We start from the raw sequence: 18711 nt of genomic DNA, 5'->3' as shown, positions 1-18711 counted from the left end.
GCTTTCCATTGAAGAAGAATTTAGGAGGTATCGACCACGCGCACTGCCTTTGCGGCAATCAAGTCCATACAGAACTGGGGTGATATCTGTTAGTTGTTGAAATACGCAGACATTTCGTCCTCTTGCTGACTGCAAACCACCGACCACCGGCACAGGTAGGAGAAAAGTATAAATTTCTCTATTCTGTTATATTGCAAAGGCTTTATTTTAGTTTTCCCCCACAAAACAGTTTTACTACAGAATTAAGCACGAGGTTTTGAATTGTGAGGCCGTTTTCGACTTGAGTACATCGGAGGATGGGGTTTTATTGTTAAACCCGGTATGATAGCAGTACTAGAAAGTTTTTTCGTTGCCTTGTTTAATATTCGTTGTTTCGTTGTTTGTTTAATATTGCCTATTTATCCGTTCTAGGCTGTGTGTATAGCTGTTAGAAAGAGGCAAACGCGGCACGCCTTTCGAATTACATGAACCATGTGCTGTGCGTGTTAAATCTCCACGCGTAGTCAATTGTTGAAAATTAAGGATGCTGTGTGTGCAAATGTGTAAATTGTGGGCGTTTTCTGCGTTTCAGCACCGTGGACAACGACATCTGCGCTGTTCTCTCTCTCTGCCTCTCTCTCTCTAGGAAAATAAACGGACGAACACGCACTAGAAAGTAAACAGAATTGGGGAGAAACATATCTCAGGGGGTGAAAGAAGGGGTCCTTGATTGATTTAGGGATTGTCGTTAGGCTATAGTAAATTGCGCCAAGCAGAGTGTGTTGATGGGAGGGGGAGGCTGTTAAACAGAGGAGACAGGACTGTCAAACTTCATGGTGGAATTGACAAAAACTATGTTATTCCTCACTGGCTTTTCTTCATCATGGCTCCATTGAAAGTTGTTGCTTGTTGACCAGACATGTTTGGCCAAATGAGTTATGTAGGTCAGGTGCACGTCTTCGCCAGTCGGACCTGGTAATACTGTCTCATAAATGTCTGATAATGCTTTTAGATTTCCGTGCTGGACCACCATCGCATCTTCCCTGTCGCTCTGCTCGAGCGTATTCAGTGTCTTGCTATAACATCAGAGAGAAAGCGATGGAGAGACAGAGAGCATCAAAATGGAGAAGCTAGTAGCAGGTCTTTAGTTATGATCGAAATCCAGCATCGAAAGGGTTGTTGAGAGTGTCCTGTGTTAAGCTGATAAAGAAAAAGACATGCTCTTGGTTGGCACGGCTGCTACGCTATACCGTATCGCATCATGCAGCTTCGATCGGGTTGCGTTGGCAGCACTATAGGGTTGTTCCCGGAGTAAAAACGGACTCATATACCAACACCAGTGGTTGATTGTTTACTGGCACAGCCTATTGTTAATGTATATAGCTGCACTCTGTCTGTGTCTGGTCTACTGAGTTAACATTTCTAGAATCAAACCAATGCCTCGGAGATAAATGTTTTTTAAAGATTCGTTGGACTGTAGGTTGTGTGCGTGTTTGTGCATGTAGCTATCCCTGTTTTTTTCTGAGCATAGAATCATGCAGACATGATTTAATTTCCCCCTAAACAACTATAGGCCTACTGAAATTGACATTTGGCCAAGAAGTACCTTCGGAGTAAATCGATTTCAGAACCTTTTACTTATATCACAATCTATAATATTACAGCCTTGGATTAATTAACTAAAGCTACAATCAGCAGTTGAAACAAAATGAAACCTGGCCCCACCCTTGTTTCGGTAAAAAGCTGAGGGATGGGCTGGAGAAATGTAACCACTCTCAAATTCATAGACAGAGCTATGGATGCAAGGACTGACCATCCATCAAATCAGAATTGTAGTTTCAACCATGTTTGTTTACATACTGGGGAGTAAAACAAGCGTGTATTTTGGGTTCTGGTGGGGCACAACAGTTGAACTAAGCTCATGAGGTATTTCTAAGTTATATTCTTCAAGAATGAATGAGTACAGATCATTAATATCCAGTCCAAAAATGGATGTAGCAACTGCAGATTGCCCCTTTAACCTTTTTGCCAAACAGACCCACTGATACTGATTGCTAATGATGCTTGTCAATTGAAAGAGCCATGGCACAATAACATGCATAATATGACATGCATTTGAGAGCCTGGAGGAACTCGAAGGAAGAGACAGAGAAATGCCTGAAGAATCGTGCATTTTGCTCTGCTTTTTAATTTGATATAAGAATCACATTATCATGCTCCAGTTTAATCTCTCTGACAAACAAAATAGTAATCATGGCCTCCAGTCCTGCAGCAGAGCTTTTTCTGTCTCCGTCATGTTAGAACAATGTCAGAGGGACTGTGTGTGATGGTATCTCCATAATGAGATCTGTATTGGTGCTGTTCTGACCAGCAGAGACCAGTGGATCGGAGGCTATTCTAGGCTATTCTTCTCTGTGTTGAGTTACGAGGCATTTGACTGGCTGAAACCTCCCTGGTCTGGATTGAAGCACCGACCATCTAATCACCATCTAATCCCTTCTCAAATGAACCACGTTAACCAAATCATCTGCTCTAGTCAACATGAATGTGCTTGATCCGTTCAACACGATTGCAGTATTTTATTCAGGAGCCAATGGAGCGTGGCAAGGTTCTGTGGTGATATTTTTGCTCTACCTTTGTCGATCTGTGACAGGGTAATTTATGATGGGGTAGTGCAGACACTGAGGGTTTCTGGGTATATTATGCGAGGGTTATTCCAGATTGCAACCATCTCAGTGGCCCTGTGATTAGAGTGTCTACCCTGAGATTGGAAGGTTGGGAGTTTGATCCCTGGCCGAGTCATACCAAAGACTGTAAAAAATGGGACCAGATGCGTTAAGGAGATGGATTAGGGGTAAGGCCATGCGATAGACTAGCGTCCTGTCCAGGGGATGGCTTGTACATCATGCCACAGAAACAGGATATAGGCTCCTATGAACTGTTGCAAGCCAAGGCTTGTGCAAGGCTACTTACTTTATACTGTACCTGTAACTGCCTAATATGTGACATCAGAATTCACAGCGAATAAGTAATGGCCCTTTGTATTATAATACATTGGCCTTTATTATCATATCACTACCTGGGATTGGATATCGCGCTCTCTCTCTTGCAAGCACGCGCAAACACACACACATACACACATAGAGGTATACACTCATACTGTACAATATAGCACATCTGATTTGCCTGAGAGATTTTGTTTTGATCTAATTTGTGTGTGTGTGTTCATCGAATAGCCGAGGCAGTAATATGATAATGATACAGATGTTGGTTCACTGAGCTAAAGCTTCATGGGAATGTAGAGAATATAAATTAGGGTCAATTGTAGGTTACAAGCTTACATTTCCTGCCTGGCAAATCAGTTCAATGCATATTTTTCTTGACTGGATTTACACGCATAATGAGTTCATTTTCTGTCAGTCTGAAGTCGTACACATGCACCGCTGGGTTGAAGTCTTTTTCTTGGTGGATTATACACATCCCTCTCAGTTTTGTGTGCTGCTGGCGGATACTACAGGTAATAGTAGGTTATAACATGCTTATTACATGTAATAACACCTATTAATGTTAATATTTTACCAAATTGAAATGTAATCATGAGGGATTAGACAGAAGAAGAAGAAGAAGAAGAAGAAGAAGAAGAAGAAGAAGAAGAAGAAGAAGAAGGAGGAGGCTCTATAGTGAATAGTAGTGCACTCTTAAGAGATCCTATACGTAATTATATGAGTGCACTACATGGAATAGGGTGTCATTTCTGACGTAGCGATTATTCGTAGATATTGTGAGTGAGGATCTTGTCAGAATGTGTTTCTTGGCCGGGGGGCCACTAATTGCTTTTTAATGTCTTTGCCTTTATGACTCCTCAAATATTTAACAGCCTCTAATGTTGTCACTTAAGTGGCTTCGCTACTGAGGCCGCAGTCCCTGGACTACTGAGAAATTGACATTTTTTAAGGTTTTGTCCCAAATGGCACCCTATTCCCTATATAGTGCACGAGGGCCCATCAGACTCTGGTCAAAAGTAGTAAAGTAGGTAGGGAATAGGGTGCCATTTGGGACACAGTTCAATTATGTGTGGAAAACTGCCATGAATCAGTCAAATAAGCCATGAATGTGTTCACGGAATGACTTCACAGAATTGGAACATCTATGGAATGGAAACATCGACGTGTGTAAATGGAACATTGTGGGTAAGGAAGCTGAATAGGCTGCTTACAGTGTACAAACATGTTCCAGAGAAAAGCTGTAACTACAGGGATAAGGAAACACATCAATATTGATTAAGACATAACACTTTAATTGCCTATTACCACAGCATCAGTAAACCATCAGTAATTGTATCTGCACGTTCCTTTTCAGGGATGGGGGATGGGGTGCTTCAATTTGCCCCTTGTGATTGAATTCCATCAAATATCACAACATAAAAAAAAACATCTGCTGCAGGTTTCGGAGTGCATTTGCATCTCGACCTGGTTTTATTGTCTCAGTCCCATAAAAACTGGAAGGTCATGCTTTTAAATCAAAACTGGCTGCCGACCCATCTCATAACAAGCTGTTGTGTGTTTCCTCCTGCCACTCCCATACTCCCTGTCCCCTCTTCTCTCCCTCTCTCCCCACAGCCCCTTCCCCTCCTCTCTGCCCCTGCCCACTGCCACCCCCTGTGGCTGCCCGCTCCTTGTCGTGTTTGGCTTGTCACTTGTCATATTTCTCAGGCCCTCTGGGGCCAGAGTGTCTGCTTTAATGGCCTCAATGTTAATAAATGTGTCCTGGGGCTCCCCCAGGAGGAAGGGAATGAGCCGGTATGTGCCAGCCCAGCCGGGTGCCTCCCTACACAAGGTGACCGCAGAGGTGACTGTCTGCCACTGTCAGAGGGGAGCTAGGGCTTCTGCTCAGCTCCCCTATGCTCTGTATTGATGGGGTATGGATGCGCTAATGCCAGACATGGGTTCAAATGGTAATTGTTTTCTTTCAAACACAAAATTTAATTGAGCCTGTCTGATGGGAGCCTGTCATTTTTGGACTATTCCAATGGTTGTAATGCTTCCGGCACCGCAGGCTCAATCAAGCACATCTAAAGTGAATGAAAACAAATACTATTTGAACCCAGATGAGATCACCAGTAAAGGGGCCTGTATGCACTGCTGATCCTGGATCTTTCTCCGGTTCCTAAGCAGCTCCACACCCTAGTACACTTGTAACAGGTGGGAGGGACAGGGAGGGGTGATGTCCGTTAGAAGCTACTGTAAAGCTTACTTATAAGCTCTACTCAGACGCAAGATTCGGAGTGTTGCAATGTCGTTTTTCATCACAAAAGGGGCGGCTCCTTGTAATATGCTCTGGCATTCAACTTACTTTTTTACTACCTGAAAATGTAGACATGCCATATAATTCCTTCTGCAGCCATAGGGGCAGTGTTGTCACTTGGTTCCTTGATCTGCTCTATAGGCTATTCATCAAAGTAGCCTATTTTGTATTGACAACCAAATATAATCTCAGCGACTGTTCAAACAGTAAACCAAACAACAAGAATCCACCCAAAAATTTATTTTGTTTAGAAGTAATAACTAGTGATTACATGCTATTGTGAAATGGTAGAACCTGCTGTAGCCAACTAGCTAGCCATGTACTTTTTTCTCTGTGACCAAAACATGATGATGTTCTATTTTTAGCTGACATGGGAATGAATAGACAAGCAGTATATCAAACTGGGATAATGTTTTAGGTTACACCGGCAAGTATATTTGCCAGGGCATATTTTTAAAATTATAAATCTGATTATTTCACATGGAGATGTGGGAAGCTGAAAAGGCTAGCTAGCTTGCTACTACTAACAAGGGAAGGTGACTCTTCCTTGCTTTTACAAAATGAAAAGACAAAAAAAATAAAACTTTGCTATCGCCACCTTATGAATGGGAGTGGGACCGGTGAGAATATCATGTTACCAAAAGGTGTCCACTACTCCCACTCCACCCACGTTTACACTTGTAGATCAACAGAGTGAAGCTTGTAGTAACCTTAATGCTGCGGGGGAGATCAACCCTATATCAATGGTAGGAGCAATGTCATGGGGGATTAGTAAGATTAGTGGAGAAATTATTTGGAAGGTTATTAGCTTGACGTTTGGTAATGAATGGTAATAACATGTTTGACCGTGTGTTATGACATTACCTCTACAATATGATTTTAGGTTCTAACTATTTCAGTGTCATTTGAATGATTGGTGGATGGTGGGCATTGATTGTCTATATTGTGAAGAAAACAAAACAATCCTTACGCTAACAAAATAGTTACGTTGCAGGTACACATTTTTTTGTTGGTGTGTTTGGTATTGGAAACATTCCTCCATAACACACCCTGGGGCTGAGCAGAGGTGTTAGAAGGTCATGTACGCAAATAGCAGGTTGACAAGATCCCATTTAGACTATGCTACCGGTCAAAGGTTTTAGAACACCTACTCATTCAAGGGTTTTTCTTTATTTGTACTATTTTCTACATTGTAGAATAATAGTGCAGACATCAAAACTATGAAATAACACATATGAAACCAAAAAAGTGTTAAACAAATCAAAATATATTTTATATTTGAGATTCTTCAAATAGCCACCCTTTGCCTTGATGACAGCTTTGCACACTCTTGGCATTCTCTCAACCAGCTTCACCTGGAATGCTTTTCCAACAGTCTTGAAGGAGTTCCCACATATGCTGAACACTTGTTGGCTGCTTTTCCTTCACTCTGCCGTCCGACTCATCCCAAACCATCTCAATTTGGTTGAGGTCGGGGGATTGTGGAGGCCAGGTCATCTGATGCAGCACTCTATCACTCTCCTTCTTGGTAAAATAGCCCTTACAAAGCCTGGAGGTGTGTTGGGTCATTATCCTGTTGAAAAACAAATGATAGTACCACTAAGGCCAAACCAGATGGGATGGCGTATCGCTGCAGAATGCTGTGGTAGCCATGCTGGTTAAATGTGCCTTCTAAAGAAATTACTGACAGTGTCACCAGCAAAGCACCCCCACACCATAACACCTCCTCCTCCATGCTTTACGGTGGGAACTACACATGCGGAGATCATCCGTTCACCCACACTGCGTCTCACAAAGACACGTCGGTTGGAACCAAAAGTCTCCAATTTGGACTCCAGACCAAAGGACACATTTCCACCGGTCTAATGTCCGTTACTCGTGTTTCTTGGCCCAAACAAGTCTCTTCTTATTATTGGTGTCATTTAGCAGTGGTTTCTTTGCAGCAATTCGACCATGAAGGCCTGATTAACACAGTCTCCTCTGAACAGTTGATGTTGAGATGTGTCTGTTACTTGAACTCTGTGAAGCATGTATTCTTCCATTCCTTTGGCGGTCCTCATGACAGCCAGTTTCATCATAGCGCTTGATGATTTTTGCGACTGCACTTGAAGAAACTTTCAAAGTTCTTGAAATGTTCGGTATTGACTGACCTTCATGTCTTAAAGTAATAATGGACTGTTGTTTCTCTTTGCTTATTTGAGCTGTTCTTGCCATAATATGGACTTGGTGTTTTACCAAATAGGGCTATCTTCTGTATACCCCCCCCCCCCCCCCCCCCCCCCCCCTACCTTGTCACAACACAACTGATTGGCACAAACACATTAAGATGGAAAGAAATTCCACAAATTAACTTTTAAGAAGGCAAACCTGTTAATTGAAATACATTCCAGGTGACTACCTCATGAAGCTGGTTAAGAGAATGCCAAGGGTGTGCAAAGCTGTCATCAAGGCAAAGGGTGGCTATTTGAAGAATCTCAAATATAAAATATATTTTGATTTGTTTATCACTTTTCTGGTTACTACATGATTCCATATGTGTTATTTCATAGTTTTGATGTCTTCACTATTATTCTACAATGTAGAAAATAGTAAAAATAAAGAAATCCCTTGAATGAGTAGTTGTCTTTTGACCGGTAGTGTATATCACATACGGAAGCCTTTTGAAAAACCTAAGCGGTTTCCACATTAAATGTGAAAGTGTGTGCTGTCCCCTTTGTTCATAGCACACTGAGAAGCCTGGGAATATGCATACACACACAGGCAGGTTGATGCATTGGTGATGGGCTCTAAGACTTCCAGTCAATAATGCAAAGCATTCTTCCTAGAGTGGCATTATGGGTAAGGTGCTATTTCAGCACCAAGTCCCACGCCTTTATGGAGAGAACCTGAAAGCAGTTGTTTTTGGTGTGTCAGTTCTGTTATTGTGGTCCTTGTACTGTAGCTATTCATAGTTTAATAGTTGTATAGTATCATACTGCAAAGGCAATGATAGTAATAGTTGTATGCAGTGGTAATAGTATACAGTAATGATAATAATATGATATGATTTGTGGGACCTCCATTACTTATATATCTCAAATGAAACCAGATTGTTGTGAATATTGATGTGTAAATGGTGTTGTTATGGTGGATACTGTGTGTGGTAACAGATTGAGCAAAGATTGGGACTAACTGGAGGAATAAGACAAAATGGCAGCCGTTGCAGACAAACGGTTATTGTGAGCATGCAAACACACACACACACACACACACACACACACACACATACACACATACACACACACACGCATGCACACACACAAACACACACAGAGACAAAGAGCTATTCTCTCTTTAACTGTTGAAGCAGAACAATGATTTGGTCTCTTGTCAGAGCATACCATGTGCCAGTTTGTCTGCAAGGTTAGGAACTGCCAGTCTAACTGAACGTTTGTCTGGTCTGAGTGCTTGAGTCAGCCACATAGCTGTTGCCTACTGAATGAATGACATCGATCAGGGCACGGCACCGAATGCATCCCGAGGAATGTTATGCACCTCCATGAAATTCTGCCCACTGACTGTAGCTCAGCCGTATATTCTATGAAGGGTGCCTTTTATATAATGCAGTATCTTTGGCAGTTAAGTTTAGAAATGTGGAAACGTTCAAGGGAATGCAGGCATTAACTGATAAACAGCTTTTGAAAATCGTAATAATTCCTCAAAAGTCTCTACTCAGCTAGAGGTGTACAAAGTGTTAATTAACTTGGGAAATGTAATAGCTGTCATATAAAACATTTAACAACATATTTTCTGCTGCCATAAATAAAATAATTAAATTATGATTGTGAGCAAAACTCACTCAAGATTGTGTGTGTATGTGTGTGGGAGGGTGGGTGGGTGGGTGGGTGGGTGGTTGGGTGGGTGTGTGTGCGTCTGCGTGTTTGTGGGAGAGAGTTTGTGTTAGCTGGTATCAGGACAAATAGTAAGATAGACCTAGCAGTGGCTTGCATGGAGAAGTGGTGGAGAATTGGACTTGTGTTAGTAATGAATGAGAGGATGAAAGTCGAAAGCATCGCAACAGACATTTTCAAGGTTTGTTTAATGTTGTTACATTTCCTCTGCAAATATTTGGACTTGCCTACCAATCCCAAATGAAACAATCACCAGTATTTTGGATTTGGAGAGAAAGAGGGAGGTAGTAGAGGGGTTTGGAGAGGGGTGGGAGGTAGTAGAGGGGTTTGGAGAGGGGTGGGAGGTAGAGGATGAGGTTTGGAGAGGGGTGGGAGGTAGAGGATGAGGTTTGGAGAGGGGTGGGAGGTAGAGGATGAGGTTTGGGAGGGGTGGGAGGTAGAGGATGAGGTTTGGAGAGGGGTGGGAGGTAGAGGATGAGGTTTGGAGAGGGGTGGGAGGTAGAGGATGAGGTTTGGAGAGGGGTGGGAGGTAGAGGATGAGGTTTGGAGAGGGGTGGGAGGTAGAGGATGAGGTTTGGAGAGGGGTGGGAGGTAGAGGATGAGGTTTGGAGAGGGGAGGGAGGTAGAGGATGAGGTTTGGAGAGGGGTGGGAGGTAGAGGATGAGGTTTGGAGAGGGGTGGGAGGTAGAGGATGAGGTTTGGAGAGGGGAGGGAGGTAGAGGATGAGGTTTGGAGAGGGGTGGGAGGTAGAGGATGAGGTTTGGAGAGGGGAGGGAGGTAGAGGATGAGGTTTGGAGAGGGGTGGGAGGTAGAGGATGAGGTTTGGTGAGGGGAGGGAGGTAGAGGATGAGGTTTGGAGAGGGGTGGGAGGTAGAGGATGAGGTTTGGATGGGGGGGAGGTAGAGGATGAGGTTTGGAGAGGGGTGGGAGGTATAGGATGAGGTTTGGAGAGGGGTGGGAGGTAGAGGATGAGGTTTGGAGAGGGGTGGGAAGTAGAGGATGAGGTTTGGAGAGGGGAGGGAGGTAGAGGATGAGGTTTGGAGAGGGGAGGGAGGTAGAGGATGAGGTTTGGAGAGGGGTGGGAGGTAGAGGATGAGGTTTGGAGAGGGGAGGGAGAAGGAGGATGAGGTTTGGAGAGGGGAGGGAGGTAGAGGATGAGGTTTGGAGAGGGGAGGGAGGTAGATGATGAGGTTTGAAGAGGGGAAGGAGGTAGAGGATGAGGCGGATGTCTGGCAGCTGTCAGAGTGGAGAATAATAATAATAATAATAATATGCCATTTAGCAGACGCTTTTATCCAAAATCACAGTAAATCAGCTAAGCCACTCAGTAAATGTGTCTGACCTGGTTAACGTGACAGAAACACATTCTATCTCTGCTGGATCTGAGAGTAACATAAACCAACCTGTTTATCTGTCAGTGGAGATGGATGTGGACCATTCACCCTCACACTTTGATTGTGTTGATTTGTAGTACAGATTTAGATTTTGTAGAAACATGTTTAGCTTGTATTATCTACATTTTCCCAGTTGATTCCCACTAAGATTAGACATCCATCTATGAATGATAGGACAAAATTTAGATTTCAGCCTAAATAGACATACCCAAATGTAATTCCTTTCCATGAGATGGCCATAAACAATAACTGGTAATGTTACATAGTTTTAGAAAGGTCTGGAACTCACCTTTCCGGTAAAAAATTGTTATAAATTGCTTAGGTGTTCTCACTTTTGAGGATACAAACTCAAGTACATAGTACAAATATTATGAAAATATGAAAAATCATATATGATTTTTTCACTATTCAACAGAAGTTAGGCATTAGGGCTTGAAATGACTGAAATGCTTTCTGAATATAGTAACAATCAAATTATAAACAACTTACTGTAAGTTTTCACCTTTCTTATAACTGTAAAATAAATATGATCATACTTACTGACAGTACAATATTGGCATTATTTAATATAACTGACGACAGATTTTTATTCTCAACGTCCACTGAGCAGTACAGAGACACCATTCAAATGTGTGCAGACTCATTACAACTTCAACTTTAAGTGCAAAGTGATTTCGTCAATCTGTGACCAAGAGAAAGTGGTCTTGTTTAAATTCTATGAAATTATTTTGTATTTTTCCTGTTGAGAGCTAAAAATCTATCTGAGAACATCACAGCAAGATGAAACTACTATTGTTGCATCCGCTAGACCACGGATAGGCCTGCTATCAAGAGGGGGGCTTTTTTGATTTAATACATTTTAGAGTAAGACTGTAACGTAACAAGATGTAGAAAAAGGAAGGAGTCTGAATACTTACCAAATGCACTGTAGATCCTCTTTGAGGCTGTGCAGGGATCCAAATTGAGGTTTTAAAAGAAAACATGAATTGTCAGCATACAATGACACCTTTATTTTTAAGCCCTGGATTTCTAGCCCCTTTATATTTTTGTGGGATCTGATTTTAATAGCTAACATTTCGATGGCCATAATAAATAGATATGATGATAGTGGACAACCCTGTTTTACTCCTCTTGTCAGTTTAATACTTTCTGAGAAGTTGCCATTATTTACTGTTTTCCACCTAGGGTTATAATACATAACTTTAACCCATTATATAAGAGATTCTCCAAAATTAAAATAGTCCAGGCATTTATATATAAATTCTAGTTATACTTTATCAAAGGCCTTTTCAAAATCAGCTATGAATACCAGGCCTGGTTTTCCAGATTTTTCATAGTGTTCTATTGTTTCCAGTACTTGTCTTATATTATCTCCAATGTGTCTATCGTCCATGTGAAAAAAACTGTTTGATTAGGATGAATAATATTCGACAATACCTTTTTAATTCTTTGCGTTATGCATTTTGCTATAATTCTGAGGTGTAAATGGCCTCCAGTTTTTTTTAGGTGGACTGGATCTTTATACTTACCACCGGGGTCCTGTTTCAGTAATACTGAAATCAGACCTTCTTGCTGAGTGTCTGAAAGTCTATCATTTTCATAGGAGTGGTTAAAACATGCTAATAACGGACTTTTGAGTCCATTGAAAATGGTTGGATATACCTCAACTGGCATGTCATCCAGCCCTGGAGTTTTCCCGGGTTTAAAGGCTTTAATTGCATCAGTAAGTTCCTCCTCTGTAATTTGTCCTTCGCATGAGTCTTTCTGTACAGGTGTTCATTTTACACTATTAATTGAAAAAAATCCTTACAATGAACTTCAGTTAGTAGAAGACTGAAATTAAAACATATGCTTAATAAAGTACTTTGCTTCCTCTTTCAAAATATTGTTTGGTAAATCATGGATGACACCATCATTTGTAACAAGTTTCAGTAAATCATTTTTGGTAGTATTTCTATGTTGAAGGTAAAAAAATAATTTGGTGCATTTTTCACCATATGCAATCCAGTTCGCTTTATTTTTATAATATATTACACTTGATCTTTCTTGAATAACTTCCTCCAGTTCTTTCTGTTTTTCCTCTAACTTATTATGTGCCTCTATGGTACAGTTTTTCATTGCCTCCTCACTGTACTGTTAGTTCCTCTATTTCCTTTGTTAATATGAATTATTTTGACCTAAATTGTTTTTGTTTGAAAGATCAGTATTGAATTGCATGGACTCTAAAGACACATTTGAAAGTGTCCTATACAATAAGGGGATCTGCTATACCTAAGTTAAGTAGGAAAAAGTCAAATTGTCATCCAGTTGGCAATATCCTCGCCCACTTGGAAATTCCGTAAGAGTAATGTGTATGCCAATTATATGATGGTCCGACCGCATTCTGTCCACTTTCAACACTTTTTTTACTTTAGGTGCCAGGAAGAATAACATAAGAAAGTGGTCAAGATGACTAGCTTGATTGAGCCTCTGCTTAAATTGATCACTCTTTTGTTGCTGAGGATTTTCCTGCACAGTAGGAAATGCAAACTTGTAGTGTATTTGAGTTTTTAAAAGGCTTCTAAAGTTTGTCATTTCCACTTTGAAATGAAAGACTTGATTTGCCCTGACAAAAAATGTATCAACTCCTACAAAAATGTCCATTAATTGTAATCCACATAATAATTCACATTTCCTGTTGCTGTATAATTATTTTCCTGCTGTAGCAAACTATCTCAAATTAAGATCCTACATCTATAGATGCCCTCCTCACTCCTTAGTCACGAACAATGATACACTCTCTGACACACAATATTGTACACTAATACACATCTTTAACATTGACTCTCACTTTGGTGAATATTTTATTGTTGTTAGGTTACCCTTGCAGAGATGATATATTATAGTAATCAACGGAACCTGTGAAGGGTACAGATGTAGGATCTTAATTTGATCACCCTGTTGCAGAAGAACTTTCCTGCAATTCAGGAAATGTAAAACTTGTACATTTGAGGTTTAAAAGCCCAGTGCTGTCAAAAACATGTATGTTCTGTGTTATATATATATATATCCACCTTATGAGGTTGGAATAATACTGTGAAATTGTGAAAATTATGAAAATGCCCTTTTAGTGTAAGAGCTGTTTAAAAAAAGACTGTTCGGAAGTTTCAGCCTGTTTTGGTCAGATGGAGTTTGGCTTTCCTGGTGACATCACCAGGGGGTAAATTAGCTAATAGACCAAGAGAGTTCCAAGCCTCTTTGCCAATACCAGCTAGTTTTCAGTTTTCCCCTCCCCACTCCCAGAGAGTCCTAGCTAAATCTTTGCTTGAGAAATTGCTTTTTGCTAAGAATCTATTTTTGTTTATTTTTGACAATTTTAATTGAAAACAATCACAGTAATGTATTTAATTGTTACCCAGAAATGATTTGATATTGAGATCAAAATGGCTGCATTAGACCTTTAAAAAGGCTTCTGAAGTTTGTAAATTCCACTTTGAAATTTCAGACTTGATTTTCCCTTACCAAAAATGGATCAACCCCTATTATAATCCAAATTTCCTATTGCTTCAGGATTATTTTCCTGCTGTAGCAAACTGTCTCAAATTAACTACCAATATGTTGTGGCATAATTGGTTGGATTTACAGTATATAGCGCTTATCTACCAACTGAGATACACAAAGCACTTTACAAAGTAGGGGGAAACTCACCTCATCGACCACCAATGTGCGGCACCCACCTGGGTGATGCACGCCGACCATTTTGTGCCTAAACGCTCACCACACATCAGCTACAGATGTAGGATCTTAATTTGATCAGCCTGTTGAGGGAGGACTTTCCTGCAATGCAGGACATTTTAAACTTGTAGTGTGTTTGAGGTTTAAAAAGGTTTCTGAGGTTTGTAATTTTCACTTTGGAATTTCAGACTTGATTTTCCCTTACGAAAAACGTACATTTGCTGTAGGATTATTTTCCTGCTGTTTCAAACTAGCTCAAATTAAGATCCTATATCTGTATCAGGTGGAGAGGTGAGGAGTGATATATGCCAATTAGGAATGAGGGGGATGAGTAGGTGGCCATGATGGAATAGGACCAGATTTATCACCCCTACTCTTACGATAAGTGCCGTGGGATTTACAATGACCACAGAGAGTCAGTACGCCCGTTTAACATCCCATCCGAAAGACTGCACCCTACGCAGGGCAATGTCCCCTTCACTGCCCTGGGGTATTGGGCTCTCCTTAGACCAGAGGGAAGAGTGCCCCCTACTGGCCCTCCAACACCACTTTCGGCAGCATCTGGTTTCCCATTCAGGGACCACCCTTCATCCCACAGAGGCAAGCTAGCAGTGAGATATGCTGCTGGCATACCATTATGATTGCACGTATTTTGTATTATATATTATATGCCATTTAGCTGACTATTTTCCAAAATGACTTGCACGCATACATTTTTAACATATGGGTGATCCCGGGAATCAAACCCACTATCCTGGCATTGCAAGAGCCATGCTCTACCAACTGAGCTACAGCAAGTTAATCAATTAATGTGATCATTCCCTTAGTTAATGTGGGTGGGTGCTGCTGAGGAAGGATCAAACCCCTGTCTAGTGTGTGATTGAACCTCTCATGATGCTTGTCTACAGGAGAACATAGGACAGGCTTACAGCAGGCTGTTTATGTCTGGTGTGCTAGCTAGCTAATCCACACTATTCAATCGACACGACTCTCTAAGACTGCCATGCTTCTGCAAAGATCAATGGCTCCGCTTCCCTTTCATTGAGTGGAACAAACGCAGTTGCAGTCACTAATCCTCTATTATACTGGGTTCTAAGTGCAGCTGGAAAGAGACTGCCATTTGTTCACTTGAGATCCAAGAAAATAGAGACAACGCTTATGAGATCAAACAAAACATATTTGTTTTGGGGGCAAAAACTGGGTAGATTCACAGTAAATTACTGTGACATTGGGCAAAAACACATCTCATAAAGATCCATGATGTTGCACCCTTCCCAAAAAGACTGAAATATTCGCACTAGCAGTGCACTGAAGCAATATTCACTGAATGTACAAACTTTTCCATGACATAGACTGACCAGGTGAATCCAGGTGAAAGCTATGATCCCTTATTAAATCCACTTCAAGCTATGATACCTTACAGTATTAAATCCACTTCAATCAGTGTAGATGAAGGGGAGGAGACAGGTTAAAGAAGGATTTTTAAGCCTTGAAATAATTGAGAAATGGATTGTGTATGTGTGCCATTCAGAGGGTGAATGGGCAAGACAAAAGTAAGTGCCTTTGAACGGGGTATGGTAGTAGGTGCCAGGTGCACTGGTTTGAGTGTGTCAAGAACTGCAACGCAGCTGGGTTTTTTACGCTCAACAACTTCCCATGTGTATCAAGAATGGTCCACCACCCAAAGGACAGCCAGACAACTTGACACAACTGTGGGAAGTATTGGATTCAACATGGGCCAGCATCCCTGTGGAACTCTTTCGACACCTTGTAGAGTCCATGCCCCAAAAAATTGAGGCTGTTCTGAGGGCAAAAGGGGGTGCAACTCAATATTACAAAGGTGTTCCTTATGTTTTGTACACTCATGTATTTTGTGGTATTCTAGTATGGACACTGAAATGTAGCCTTCGCTCAGGGAACATACTTGTTTAGCTTACCTTAGCATGCTAAAGGCGGTTGCTTAGCATAGCAGGCTAAATTACGTCAGTTAGCTTAGCAGACTAAAGACTATTGTTTAGCTTACAGTGCTAAAGACTGTTGCTAAGCTTATTGTGCTAAAGGATATTATTTAGCTTAGCATGCTAATGGCTGTTGTTTTGTATCTCCCTTCCTCCTCTAGCCTATCCCCGGCCTCCCATTAGAACCTACTCTTCCCCGTTGGAAACCAGCTCCACCCCGCACAGCCAGTAGCCATGGCTGAAGACTTGGACATGCGCAATGAGCTGTCGGATATGCAGCAACGCGCCGACCAGCTCGGAGATGAGGTGAGCAGCACAGCCCCAACCCATGCTACTGTTTACCACAGATTTTTAGACACCTGAGAGACACTCAAGCCTACACAGAAAATCATCAAAATTGAGGCATATGCAACTACACTTAAAAATCATCTGAAAAGAGCTTAAAATAAAAGCATCTGTGTGTTTTAGCTATCAAATTTATGATATATGAATTCCTCACTCTCCTCTTGACATAAAATCAACAAAAACAGATCCAGTCAAATCCTTCTTCCACCTAAAATGTCTGAGCATGTTTTTTTCCGAATACATTTGACAGTATCACACATTGCCATAGGATAGCCCACTAGATGACTTCCTCCTGGCAGCAGCAGCCAGCTCCTGTAGAGGACTAGCAGGGCAGACGCACAGGGAGGGTACAGTAACATGCTGTTGGCCCCAGCCTCGGGCTCACAGCTCCCGGCTCTGACTGTGCGATAACAGAGTCTGTGTGTCAGGTGGAGGGAGGGTCCAACTGCATCCGGTCTTAAGTAATCGTGAAGTGTGCGTGTGTGTGTGCTTGCATGCGGGTGTGTGTATGTGTGGATAAGTGTTAGTTTGTGTGTGTGTGGATAAGTGTTTGTTTGTGTGTGTGTGTGTGTGTGTGTGTGTGTGCTTGCACGTGTGTGTGTGGATAAATGTTAGTTTGTGTGTGTGTGTGGATGAGTGTTAGTTAGTTTGTGTGTGTGCCAGACCTGGGATAATTATAGTTTTAAATATGATTTGTTAGTTATTTTGAAGCTGCAAAAGTGGTCTACTCTAACATTGAGATGATTCCATGTCCCTCATGTATTACATTATAGGCTATAGGCTATATTAAGATTCATATCTAAGATACCTCCAAACCATCTGCTTATGATCATACATTTAGACTAATTCAACTAACTGTTGTAGTTTTTGGTTCTTCATCACATATTTGGCATAAATTATATACAGTACCAGTCAAAAGTTTGGACACACCTACTCATTCCAGGGTTTTTCTTTCTTTTGTACTATTTTCTACATAATAGTGAAGACATCAAAACTATGAACTAATACATATGGAATCAAGTAGTAACCAAACAAGTATTAAACAAATCAAAATATGTTTTATATTTGAGATTCTTCAAATAGCCACCCTTTGCCTTGATGACAGCTTTGCACACTCTTGGCATTCTCTCAACCAGCTTCACCTGGAATGCTTTTCCAACAGTCTTGAAGGAGTTCCCACATATGATGAGCACTTGTTGGCTGCTTTTCCTTCACTCTGCGGTCCGACTCATCCCAAACCATCTCAATAGGGTTGAGATCGGGAGATTGTGGAGGCCAGGTCATCTGATGCAGCACTCCATCACTCTCCTTCTTGGTAAAATAGCCCTTACACAGCCTGGAGGTGTGTTGGGTCATTGTCCTGTTGAAAAACAAATGATAGTCCCAAACCAGATGGGATGGCGTATTGCTGCAGAATGCTGTGGTAGCCATGCTGGTTAAGTGTGCCTTGAATTCTAAATAAATCACAGACAGTGTCACCAGCAAAGCACCCCCACACCGTAACACCTCCTCCTCCATGCTTTACAGTGGGAACTACACATGATCATCCGTTCACCCACACCGCGTCTCACAAAGTTGGAACCAAAAGTCTCCAATTTGGACTCCAGACCAAAGGACACATTTCCACCGGTCTAATGTCCATTGCTCGTGTTTCTTGGCCCAAGCAAGTCTCTTCTTCTTATTGGTGTCCTTTAATAGTGGTTTCTTTGCAGCAATTCGACCATGAAGGCCTGATTCACACAGTCCCCTCTGAACAGTTGATGTTGAGATGTGTCTGTGACTTGAACTCTGTAAAGCATTTATTTGGGCTGCAATTTCTGAGGCTGATAACTCTAATGAACTTATCCTCTGCAGCAGAGGTAACTCTGGGTCTTCCATTCCTGTGGCGGTCCTCATGAGAGCCAGTTTCATCGTAGCGCTCGATGGTTTTTGCGACTGCACTTGAAGAAACTTTCAAAGTTCTTGAAATGTTCCGTATTGACTGACCTTTATGTCTTAAAGTAATGATGGACTGTCATTTCTCTTTGCTTATTTGAGCTGTTCTTGCCATAATATGGACTTTGTCTTTCACCAAATAGGGCTATCTTCTGTCACTTCAATAATATTAACAGTCACTTTAATAATGTT

General features: G+C 41.5%; 1 protein-coding gene across 1 annotated transcript in view; it reads left to right on the top strand.

Moving 5' to 3' along the window:
• Nucleotides 1-7: 7 nt before the first annotated feature.
• LOC311108434 (synaptosomal-associated protein 25-A) overlaps nucleotides 8-18711 on the top strand; it is a 41530-nt gene continuing 22826 nt past the window's right edge. The window contains exons 1-2 of the mRNA XM_084151058.1: nucleotides 8-155; nucleotides 16401-16545. Coding sequence (XP_084007184.1) covers nucleotides 16474-16545 — 72 coding nt within the window. The 5' untranslated portion in view covers nucleotides 8-155; nucleotides 16401-16473. The remainder of the gene's footprint in view (nucleotides 156-16400; nucleotides 16546-18711) is intronic.

Source organism: Coregonus lavaretus (assembly GCF_964263955.1).
Source record: "Coregonus lavaretus genome assembly, chromosome: 33".
In the NCBI taxonomy this organism is placed as follows: domain Eukaryota; kingdom Metazoa; phylum Chordata; class Actinopteri; order Salmoniformes; family Salmonidae; genus Coregonus; species Coregonus lavaretus.
This window is presented reverse-complemented; position numbering and strand designations above follow the sequence as displayed.